This window comes from Xiphophorus hellerii, chromosome 21, assembly GCF_003331165.1.
Source record: "Xiphophorus hellerii strain 12219 chromosome 21, Xiphophorus_hellerii-4.1, whole genome shotgun sequence".
NCBI classification, from domain to species: domain Eukaryota; kingdom Metazoa; phylum Chordata; class Actinopteri; order Cyprinodontiformes; family Poeciliidae; genus Xiphophorus; species Xiphophorus hellerii.
In genome coordinates this window covers 6990623-7003031 of record NC_045692.1, presented here as the reverse complement: position 1 = coordinate 7003031, position 12409 = coordinate 6990623, and the positions used below count along the sequence as shown (strand labels likewise).

At 39.3% G+C, this 12409-nt stretch overlaps 1 protein-coding gene across 2 annotated transcripts in view; it reads right to left on the bottom strand.

The window, feature by feature from the left end:
• The window catches only part of arhgap29a (Rho GTPase activating protein 29a), a 35729-nt gene that overhangs the window by 6138 nt on the left and 17182 nt on the right, over positions 1 to 12409 (bottom strand). Inside the window, exons 3-14 of one of the 2 annotated variants that reach the window (XM_032551026.1) lie at positions 11572 to 11715; positions 8111 to 8207; positions 6868 to 6940; positions 6393 to 6453; positions 5787 to 5933; positions 4140 to 4204; positions 3937 to 4047; positions 3755 to 3835; positions 3129 to 3317; positions 2904 to 3041; positions 2632 to 2822; positions 901 to 1070 (exon numbers count right to left, since the gene is read on the bottom strand). In XM_032551026.1, coding sequence (XP_032406917.1) covers positions 901 to 1070; positions 2632 to 2822; positions 2904 to 3041; positions 3129 to 3317; positions 3755 to 3835; positions 3937 to 4047; positions 4140 to 4204; positions 5787 to 5933; positions 6393 to 6453; positions 6868 to 6940; positions 8111 to 8207; positions 11572 to 11715 — 1467 coding nt within the window. Of the gene's footprint in view, positions 1 to 900; positions 1071 to 2631; positions 2823 to 2903; positions 3042 to 3128; positions 3318 to 3754; positions 3836 to 3936; positions 4048 to 4139; positions 4205 to 5786; positions 5934 to 6392; positions 6454 to 6867; positions 6941 to 8110; positions 8208 to 9153; positions 9435 to 11571; positions 11716 to 12409 lie in introns of those variants that run through there. The other variant, XM_032551027.1, reaches the window with a different exon arrangement.

The window sequence follows — 12409 nt, the reverse complement described above, 5'->3', positions numbered from 1 at the left end:
GTTACTGATAGTCTTAACTGCCTTCAGTCACAGAACGCATCGAGTGAAAATGTCAACGTGAGACAACGCAAACGTTTGCCTGATAGAAAAGTTCTGTCAGAAAAAAAAATACATACAATCTCAGATTAAAAAGTCCTGCCATGACAAAATTTATGACCTGTGATTAGTATATGTAAAGCCAACTTACAATTTATTTAACAAATCTAAGACATTTTAAGGCCTAAATTTTAAATAAATGAATTTGAGAGTTTTTAAGGAGGCGCGGACACCAAGTGCATACAAGTGGTCAAATGTAAAACCATTGTAGCGTTGAGCGTTAGCATCTTTAAATATCTTGTAAAACCGTATTGTAGGCTGTTTGCATTAGATGTTAATATTTGGATATAATTATACAATGAAGCAATCTAAGAAATTCAGCGTGGCCAAGTAAGGTCTGCTGATGAAAACAGTTATGAGCCCAGTTATCAAAGAGTCATAACAAAACAGAGAGTAAGCTGCTAACTACTCCAGATTTAAAAAATGTAGTCCAATTCATACAAGTATCACTTATTTTACAATATTGAGGAATATTTGAAATGTTACAAATCAGCTATATGGGAAACACCATTTACATAGAAAATGTCATAATTAATAAAAATTGTACAAAAAAAATGAAAGTAGATAGACTGCTAATAGAAGATCACAAGCTTGTACTTTAAGCAGAATGGGTTTATATTGGCAATTTTTATAAACAATAAAAAAACAAAACAAAAAAAACCTTCTTTTTGCCAGTAATGTGGTAATTAAGAAAAGGTTTCATAAACAAAAAAAATAAAAATCCTATGTTCTGGCTCCAATTGCACAGTTTCCCTTCATGTTTTTCCCTAAAAATGTCTAATTAACCTGCTGAAGCAAACCTACCTTGTATATCGGTGCCACCATTGGAGCGTCTCTCTGCGATCTTGGCGTTTTGGGTGTTGCTGTGACCGTCCACGTCTTCTCCACCCACCACGTCGGAGGTGACGGATGTCTGCGACAGGTTGCTGTGGGAGGAGTGGCTCCCACTCAGTGAGCGCTTGTTTGAAGGCAGCCTGAGACACAAAAAAGGAAGGAAATGAGCAAGAACTCAGAAGTAAGACGCTGAATTATAATTTGATTAATATATACAAGCATCAAGCTGCTAATTATGCTAGTAAATTCCATCAGCGGTGACAGGATCCCTGACTAATCCTAATATCATGAGATCAGGACATCAAGCACAAGTAAACTACTGCATAATGATGACTAACTGACTGACTCCTGCACATCAACAAACGATGCTCTCCATTGTTAACCAAAAGTATCCCACAATACATCACTAAGTAGGTCAGCGCTCTATATTTAAGCTTTTGGGGAGCAGTGTTGTGGGTGAATGTGAGCGTGGGTGTGTGTATGCGCCAAAATTTCATTTCCTCTCTCCCAAGCTGAACTCTTTTGATCAGAGGGATCAGAGTCAGGGGGGCTGGGAGAAAACTAAGTGAGAACAAAGCACTCTCTTATTCCCATCTGTCTGGTATGTGCATGGGTGTGTGTGAGAGATCACAAACCTGTGTCAACAATACCCCTTCTGATTTTTTTTTTTTTTTGGTAGCTTTTCCCCCTAAAAACACTTACGAGAAACGACCAAAGTCAATTACCCAAATTAGCAGGACAGCTAATCTTAGCAAAGTGGGAGCTGAAAATGATAGAAGTTGAGCTGAACTGACGGGAAGCTTCTCCGACCGCTGACCGCAATGGTTTCCACAGGAAGCAGCCCGCCGCCCCGATTGCGTTACGCTTTCCAAAACAATCTCAGCGAGGTCCGGCGTTTATTTATCACACAGGGTGTGAAGACACGCCCAGCTGATGGGACCAAAATTACATCCCGAAATTTGTAGGACTCGCTTGTTTTTAGGAAAAGAATTGTGGACATTGTAGGGAGACAATTAACGTCTGTCCAGTATGTGTCTGCACAGTTTAGTGTAGCTGCTGGAGTCCTCTGAGGGAGTCTTCGAAGGATGAAACAATTAATCGGATTAATCGCGATGAGTCAATTATTGAAATAATAGTCAACTAATTTTGTAATCGATTAATCGCTAACTAGAGTGTAAAAAAAGATAATTTGCTGAAAGAACAACATTATTTTAGCAAAAATTATTTTACAAAAAATATGTACATTTTTCATTTCAGATCAAATAAAAAACTTTGTAAACATGCCCTACACAAAACTCCTTAAGTGGCATACTTTGTTTCAAAAACAGCATCTTTTGTTATCCATTTATTAAACAGTTATTCCAAAAGTAATAAACAAATCAGTCCAACACTGCAGAAACAGCTGAGCATGTTGATGCAGATGCATCCTACGCTACAAATGATCAAATAAAGAAATCCTGGATGTTATTGCGGGTATGCAATAAAATGTTCATGTTCTTATTTTAAAAACTAACTGAATTATTTATTTATTTTAATCTCTTAATGTATTTCTATTATTCTACAAAAAAGGTTTGAATAATAAAAATTAAAAAAAGTCAGCAAAATGTACCAATTTTTTTATCCGATTAATCGATAACTAAAACAACATTGCGTAGCAGCCCTGTTGGAAGCCATAATCTGTCTGAAATTCATGCATCTCACCAGGCGTTAGAGGTGACGGGCGAATCCATCGAGTGCGACTCCAGGCGGGGCCCGTTGGTCGGCAGGCTCTGGACGAAGTCGATGTAACGCTGGCCCGGCTCGTACTGCTTGGCGTTCTCGCACAGGCTCTGGTGGTTGACAGGTAAAGACACAACCTGGGCCTGCTGCAGCTGGAACCAGTTGACGGTCACCTGCAACGGTGAAATCGCGCGCTGCTTGGTCTCTCCGTTTCATCTACACGTCATGTGTGAACGTTACAGACGTGAACTTACGGCCTTGAGGGTGAGGTCGCACTGGGAGACCATTTCTCTGATCTGAGTGATGATCTCGCTCTTGGTGTTGGCCAGGTCCACTCTCTTCACGCTCACGTCGATCTGGCAAGTTTTGCAGTGCTCCCTGGCTTCCTCGGCCTGACAAAATGAGGATCCAAGACAACTTAAACATGGGGACACTTGGAAGGAAGAAAATAAATCAAAAAACTGGAGGATGCGCTCTACCTTCTGCAGGGCCTCCTCCTCCAGCCTGCGCCTCTTTTCCAGCTGCTTGGCTGCAGCTGCGCCTCCTCCTCCTCCTCCCGCAGTCTGCTCCTCCTCCAGGCGGCTGGTGCTCACCTTGGCCTTCTCGTACTCTTCCTGCCGCTGGGCCTGCAGCAGCCGGGCCTTCCTCAGAGCGCTGTCTGACTCTTGCTGGAGACAAAAATAGAGAAAAAGAAAAAAGGTAATTCATAGGCAGAAACATCACTGAGAAATTACTATAATAAACAACAGAGATACAAATCTTTCAGTGTGTACCGGTCTGATTTTTAATTCAGAAATGAGTTTTCCTATTTTATTTGCAGTTTATTTATTTGGACTCATTCGTAGATTTATGTATAGATTAAGATGTGTGTACTTATTACTTTATTTATTTTATATTTAGTTATATTTAAATTACTTACAACTTCAAACTTATGAGTGTATATTTTCTCAATTTTATATTGCTTAAGGTTATATTTGTATTTAATAATATTTAATACTTTGGATGGAGCAGCTTGTCAACAAATAAGCAATTTCCCCTTAGGCATCAGTAAAGTACTTTCTTTTCTATTCTAAATTAACTTTGCTAAGCAGAACTGACCACTCACCATTTTCTTTTGCTCTCTCTGCCACTGCTCTTTGACCTCTCTCCGTAGTTTGTCCAGGTCATTCTTTCTACCCAGGAGAGGCTGAAAACAAAGACACACCATCTTAAAGATCTCGTTTCAATACTACTAAAAAAATTAAATAAATAAATAAATTTAAAAAATGAAGCCGTTTCATGGATTACCTGCACAAATTTGTTGCTTTGGAGTATTGCTGCGGTTTGAAGTACCAGCTGACTGTATTCGATGTCGTTTTTGAAAGCGGTCATGTACGTCTCACGGAACGGCATGAATTCCTTAGAGGTGGGAGGAAAAAAAATTCCTAAACGTCAGCGCTTGCGATTAGTCTGATAAAGAAATGAGCTGCGGCATTTTTTTTTTTCCTCACCTGCTGACTTGCGAGAGTCTTGGCAGTTTCGGCCATCTTGGCGTAACTTTTGGCACACTCGACATCTGCGAGTAGAAGGAGAACATTTCCAGCTCGTTTCTGAACACTGCTTTTGTTATTGTGCTGATTGATGGTACTTTACGGTCTGTCCTGTGCAGTGCGAATGTGAGCTTTGTGTGTTCAGCTGAAAGCATTCATTAACTCGTCAAACAAATAAAAGATCTCACACTACAAACTCAAACCCTGAGCTTAGGTAATATACTCAAACAAACCTGCAGTAAAGCCCCTCATTCAGAATCTCTTTAAAACTTTTTGTTTGGACATAAAACCAGTAATAAAGCTGAACAAACAGTGGTGACTATAGCAAAATCTTGGAACTGGAGTTCATTTAACACTAAAGGAAAAACCGAATGAAAACACAACGATGCTGGAAATATAATTAAGCAAACACTGAACCAACGATGAAGCTTTTTCTGACGGATTTTGCATTTCCTCTGACTTCATTTAAAAGTTAAGTTTATTTGTATTGCACATTTTGGCAACAAGACAGTTTAAAGTGCTTCATACTGTAAAAACATTATACAGTAGCCAATTATGAAACAAGTAGTAAACATTACATATGTCAAATGCCATCTTCAAAATCATCAAGCAGCTACTATGAATCAAAGGAAGCTGTAAACAGGTGGAGTTTTAGTCAGTGTTTCAGCTGTTTTGCAGTTTTCAGGATGTTTGTTCCAGATTTGTGGTGCATAGAAGCTGAATGCTGTTTCTCCATGTTTGATTCTGGTTCAGAGCAGACCAGAACCAGAAGACCTGATTGGTCTGGAAGATTGATACAACAGCAGCAGATCTTTAATGTATTGTGGTGATAAGCTGTTCAGTGATTTATAAACTAGCAAAAGTATTTTAAAGTTTATTCTCTGAGCTACAGGGAGCCAGTGGAAGGACTGTAGAAACTTAACAAAAGAGCATTAGTCCTTCAATTCTGGAAATGTTTTTCAGATGACAGAAGCCCAACTTTGTTACTGTCTTTATGTGGCTCTGAAGGTTCAGGTCTGAGTCCATCGCTACACCCAGTTTCCAGGTGTTCCAGATTACTAGTTTCTAGCTGTAGCTGTGCGTTGACTTTAGGTCGTTCCTCTTTGGGTTCAAAAGTTTTCAGTTCGGTTTCTGTTTAGCTGGAGAATGTTGTGGCACATCCATGAATTAATGTGATCTATCCATCTGTTTAGTGCATGGATGGGTTCAGGATCACCTGGTGACATCATAATGTAGAGCTGGGCATCATCTGCATAGCTATGAAGTAAAACTCCTTCCTGATAATAAAAACAGTGAACTTTGACTCCCATTCTTGCAGTAACAACTTCAACAAAGAAAATATTGCCTTCAGTGCTTACAGATGGTGTGTGGTAAGAAAAGAATATGATTTCCGAGTTCGTAACCAGCCAATCACTAGTCAGGATGAGTCGCTGACCAATTTCTTTCACCAGCCGATTTCTCTGAGCGTCTCAAAGTAAAAGACCAACACTTTAAGAAAAATCTCTTTAGTCCTTGTGAGAAACTTCTCTCAATTCTTTCCTGTGATACAGTCTTGTTCACCAAAGCCTTTAGAAGCACCATTGGAAATATACGATTGGTCCAACTCACCCACACTGATCCTCTTCTCCACCCATGCCAGGAGTTCCTTGGTGTACTTGGAGCACGCCTTGGCGTAGAGCAGCACGGACTCCACTCCGCTGTCCTGCCGCTGCAGTGTCCTGTCCACCTCTTCCGGCCGAACCGGTGGAGACGGCCCTGTAGTTACGAAGGAAATCCAACAAAAAGCTTTGTAAGAGGTGGCCTCCTCCATGACTGATGGAGGCTCTATGGACCGGAACCTGATGGATGTGCCATGTGCACGATCACAATGCGATATCCAGGAAAAGCTCAGTCTGACCTTGACTACTAGCAATATGGGCTAATACCGTCAAGGCTAACCAACACTGACAGCAGAAGTATTATGTCAGTAAGGTGATTGCTTATTACCTACTTAATCCTTCAGACAAAGCAGGCAGTGTAAAAAATATATAAATAAATAAAAAGCAGCAACAAGAGCTCCACCTAAATACTGATCTACACGTCATTTATGTGCAAGGGTTTTTTTTTTTGTTTTTTTCCTTCTTGCCTCTCAATGTGAGAAGATTAGTTTTCATCCAGACCTTTTCACACAGCGGGCGCAGAGAGTACAGTAGCTGTGTGTTCAATCCGTCTTACCTGGCGGATCATCTTTCTCAGAACCGGATCCTCCAGATTCCACAGAGAGGTTCTCAGAGGACTGAAAAACAGACAAAATGGCTTTATAAAAATAATAATAATAATAATAATACAAAGCAGGGAGGAAAGGAAGTGCATCCTCCTTGAAAAACAGAATGCTCCAGTAACATGCATGGTACAGTCCTTATCAGAGAGACAACTTCCTCCTCAGACCACTTTTACAGTAAAACATCCAGCAGGAAAACAACGATTTATCACCAGAGGAGGATGTTTAAGGCAACTGCGTCAGTCAACGAGGGCTTGGTTCACCTCTGAACTCTGCTGGCTAATCTTTCATATTCAGTTTCAGTAAGCTACATCCTGCTGTTAAAACTCTGCTCAGAATAAACTGACATGAGCCATTTGTTTTTATTTTAGATGCATTTCTAGTAGGCGATGACTTCTAACACAAGGCCACCTGTCCTACTTTCCTTACCCTGCTTCTCTTAGTCAGGGGGAGCCCCAACACTGATCCATTCTCTACATCTCCCATAAGGAAGTCAGACACTCTGGAAGAGGAAACAGAAAAATAAAAAAGATTAGGTGGGGAAATGGACAAGAATTATATATATATATATATATATAAAACAAGTGCATTGGTCATCTATCAATAAAGCTTATGTTTCTTTTGTTTCTAACAGAAAAGACAGAAAATCCCCTAACTATGTTAAAAATGCAAAGTGATATGATTATTTTTTCTATGTTAAAACAACTCAAATTCTGCAGATTCTGATTAGGAATGATTCCGATTTTTTCACCAAGGACAACAACACATAAGAGAAAAGAAATGTGGCGGGTTTCTCGACTGGAGTAATGGTTTGGAATCCAACGTAAAATGACAAAAATACAAGATTAGTCTTGTATTTTTGTTAAACACCATCAAGAAATTCTTGCCAGTGGATTGGTGAATGTCTAATTTAAATTAGAGATGAACTGATCCACTTTTTTTTCCACTTCCGATATCAATATCCGAGGCTTAGTCTTGGCAGATACTGATCAGATATAGAAAAATGGTGCTGAATTGACTCTTTTTTTTTTTTTACAACACAGACATAAATATGTTGAAATGCACGTTTATTTTATAACTCTGCACCAGTACAGCACACTAAAATACACCAACTGCTTCACAAGCTCGGTCAAACATGTAAAAACAACTTTAATTTGTTCAGTCAATGCATTTAAGAGTATAGTTGCCACTGTAAAAATTAATAATAAAGAAATCTAAAGTGACAAAAACAATAGGTTTACTTTCTTGATCAAACATGTAAAAATAAACTACAACAAACCTTCTTTCAAATGGTTCATAAAGTGCGATTAGGAATTCTAAATATAATGTAAATTAAATAATAAAGCGTGACATCGCTCAGAGTTCAAATCATAGAGTTAGACTGAATAGAGCCACCCTCTTGGATTGGGCACATTGCCATACTACCTGAGCTATAAGTTTTTAATATCAGGACAGATACAGACACTCGTATCAGATCTACTTTAAATTACTCGTAACCACGGCAGGTATGAGTTGAAGCAATTTGACAGGCTAACAAGTCAAGTGCAAAAGCGCCAAAAGTGCATAAATAAGTGGTAAAAATGACCTGAATCTATTAACAAAACAAAAAAACAACCAACTTGTTCCATTAACTGTATCTACAATGGTTGCCCAACACCGATATCTTACTTACACATTGCCAAAGGTGAACGCCAAAGTATCAATAGCGGTGTAGATCTCCCCAAAAAGCTTCTGCTTGTTCTCCTCGTTCACCTCATTGAAGTTCACTCCTGGTAACATGTAATAAAGAGAGACGGAGTCAGGTTTTGGCAGGATACTGAACTGATGAATGCTGTGTGCCTCCTTTGTTCAGAGGCATCAGCTCCACGGTATGATTCATCGTCATCCTGTTGGTGATGTCAAACATGGCGCTATTGAAAAGTTCTAGAGTCACGGTGTACTTCTCAAGAACCTGAAGTTCTTGGCAATCTGTTTATGTGCTGAGATTTGAAAAATCCAAAAATCACCCAGTGCCCTCCCCTCTGGAAGCGTCCAAAAACAACTTTTGGCAGTCTGTAAAGATAAGCAGGGGACTGCAAGTGTGTATATTTTGCTGTAATCTGGCCAAGCAGTAGTTTCCTGCTGCGAGTCTAAACACGGTGATGACTGAAGACAGAATGAAGGTGGGGGAGGGAAAGCGGCGTAAATACGGCTGTAATCAGTCTCCACAATAAACTTCCTGTTCTGACTTAGAAGAGAGAAAATAAGCCTCTCTCCCTGAAAAAGATGGTCGAAAAGCAGAGAAAACGTGCAACAATAAACCAGTGATGTCACAGAGCGCTCTCTGCTACCTCCGTCGTTTCCTCGGGCTTTCCCTTCCACTGGAACAATGAAGATTTCTAGAGTTCAAAGGCCAAGAAAGGATAAACTTTTGTGGAAATCCAACCTTATTATCGATGAACAGAGACATTCTTATTTTTGATTTTGATTTTCTGGTTTGCTTGTTTTATTGGAATTTAATGCGAGGGGGAAAAAACCTCCCATATCTCTATAGAACGTGGCTCTTAATACCTTGAATAGGCCAACAAAAATGTTTAACGATTTCCTTCATGTCTGATGAAACTAATTAAACTCGACTTGTAAAGATTTCCAAATGAGACAAAGCATTCTCCGTTGTATTTCCCAATTCTTTGTAGAAACCTCTTAAATTACACGTAAAACAAAAAAACGACCCACCTTAACACGATTTTCCAGGCCTCGTTCTAACCGCTATAAGCCTCATTGATTCCAGCAACAAGTCCTATGTGTAAACTCTTCAGAAACACCTTAAAAATCCCAGATTTCCAAATCTTTTAAGGAACGTGAAGATGACAACAAAACAGATCCATTGAGAAAAAAAAGTAAAAGATGGTATTGTCTTTGAGTAGGCCACAGGCGACGGTCCAGGCAACAATGACTTGAACAAGTTCCGTTGTCCTTGGGAAGCTTCTTGGCAATCCTGGACCAGCTACTGTGGCCACCTCCACTGAAAAGGACACAACTCCTGTGTCGCTGAATGTCCTCCTTTCCTATCCCACCCCTAACCCCCCCTCAACAGGACATCCTGAGGCTTGCTGGGATACAATGCCACTACTTGCTCAGGCCCCAACCAACGGTCCAAATGCGGAAGTTACATCATCTGGGAAAAATGGTATTGTTTGCATGGAAAACGCAAAACACCGTCGAAGCAACTCGTCAGCAGCAAAGACCTGTCCGACATTCGGCGACTGGAGACCGCTTTGGGTCCCACAGAACTTAATACCACGCCGAGGTAGAGTGGTAAACGACCTCATTCCAAGAATCATGGGAGAAATTCTGCACTTCATCTTATGTTGAGTCAAAATTACTTTGTTATAAAGTTGAAATTAAATAAAATTTGATACAACTTCATCATATCTTTCTCCTTTTTTTCCCATCTTTCCTAATTCTCTTAAACTGAAAAGTGTTGCGATTTGGTTCTAAAATTTATTGACATGAGGACAGTTAGCACATTGTTACTAAGAGGACAGCAGGGTGGGGTGTGGAGGGTCAAGAAGTGAGCAATTCTGACCACCTAGTGGCAGAAGAGCCCCAGAATTAGTCATTAAAAGCTTTAATGTTTACATTGCATGCAAGTTATTGTAGAAACCTGTTTAGGAGTTTGTTCTGGTGTGTTGTTAATCAGTCTTGACAACAAAGTCATTTGGAATATTTTTTTTCACAGCAGCTAAATTATGCAGTTCCTGCTTTCCGGTTTCAAAATTCTGTACTCTCCAGATTTCTAAAAGACTTATCTGTTTTGGTTTTATTGCCCAAAACTAGGCTGCATTCAAAGATAAAGAGCAGGAAATGACATGTTTATAACCTGCACCCCATCACCCACTCAAAAGTTTTATAGTCTTAATCAGATCCTTCAATTGTGCTTTAGTAAAGCATAGCAAAATCAATCATTATTTTGGGCTGAAGTCCCACATTGATCTTGGGAAATCCTTTAAAACTTTCCTAACAATTAAAAAAAAAAAAGTTACATTAATTTATTATCTAATCAACAGCTGTTTAAATTTAGATTTTTGCAATAATATATGTTGTCTTAGTGAACACAGTTTTGGGAAGCTATCGAGTTGTTGGTGAAGTTAGCTTAGGCTATCATGAGCCCCAGGCATAAAGGTGAGAGCAATTAGCTCCATATTCTGTTGTAGCCATGTTTCAGACTCTTATTTTGAAGCGAAAAAGGAAGTAGTTCTCGAGTTGGTCTCTTAGAATAATAGTCGACTAATGTTAGTTGACCTGCCACAACTGTTACATAAGGGCTGAATTCTCTTTGAGGAGGCCACAGGAGATATTTACCACTTTTTTGATTTTTTTTTATTAAACTCGGTTGAAATTTAGTTACAGTTAATGTTTGCATCTGCTTTGGGCCTTCCTATGAGGACTGCACTTTACACTTTATGTGCTCAAAATCAAAAGTACTTTGACTAAACTTGAAGTGGATGGTTTTACAGTAAAACCTGGATTCTCTCAAACTTTCTGATTTTCAGAAATCAGTTTGAGATTTCTGAAAATCTTTTCCGTTTGAGTATTTGAATGTTTTTAGCAGTAGGAGCACCTTGGAGTTATCGGTGTAGACATAGGGTTTAATCAAACCTAGACTAGACCGTATTTTATTAAACCTTTACTCCATTTGTGAATACAAAAAAGTTGGTTTGCCATAAATATTGCTGAAATTTCATCACATATCATCTATTTTTTTTTGTCACCTGAATGCATCACATGTTTTATGTTAAATTCAAGTTAAATGTAAAACACACCCGACTAGATCCAAAGGTCACAGAAAAGAGAACATGTTAGCTGAACCATATCTCAAAGCCTCCTGTAAGGAGTTGATTGTTTTTGAAAACAGTTTACGGACTCTTTAAGAAGCTTTGTTATTCTACTTGCAGGACATAGAAAATGTGTGTTCAGCAGAGTAGGCTGTCATGAGAGAAGGGAGGATCAGATACGGCAGAGACGGAAAACAGACCAGAGGAAGAGTGGAGGAGTGGCTGGCATGTTTCACAGGAAACCTGACAGCTCCGCTGTGTGTGTTTACACTTTTTTTTTTTTTTTTTAGGCAGAGCTGGCAAAAGCTCAGCATACCTTTGACCGTGGCGATCACCGTTCCAGCTTTGCTCAGGATATCCACAGAGTTGAGGCTCTGGTGCTTCTTGATGATGGCCTTTAGGACTCGCAGCAGCTCGCCGAGTCGCTCGTGGACCGCCTGATGGAGGGAATCCTGATGCTCTAGAAGTCAGAAAGGAAGGCCCAATTAGTTCTACTCATGACTGCTTTACTTCAGGAAATCAGCTATTACCATTTAGGATGTTTTTACAACAAAAATCATCCCTGGTTAAACAATTGTTAGTAATGCACCAATCTGATATTGTTATCTGTATCGGAACAGATATTGAAAAAAGATTTACATCAGGTACCGGTAACAATATGCCCAATTCATAAGAGCGAATCTATTCAGTCCAATTCTATGCTTTGTGCTCTGACTGACGTTACGTTTTATTTATTTTACGTTAGATTTGATTTCCTAATCGCACTTTCTGAACCATTTGAAAGAAGGTTTGTTGCAGATTATTTGTACCTGTTTGACCAAGGCAGCCAACCTATTGCTTTTGTCACTTTCAGTTTCGTTATTATTTATTTTACATTGGCTGTTATGAACCTTCTTGCACTGACTGAACAAATTAAAGTTGTGTTGTTTTTACACGTTTGACTGATTTCGTTACGCTATTGGTGTATTTCAGCGTGCTGTGCTGGTGCAAAGTACATTTATGTCTGTGTTTCAGCACTATTTTCTGTATCGGTCAATACTAAATCTTGGATATCTGTATCGGAAGTGGATCAGTGCATCCCTGATCTTTTATACCAATAAAAATCTAAAATATTGTTGTTGTACTCAACCAAATTTAATCTGCTGCTACTAAAC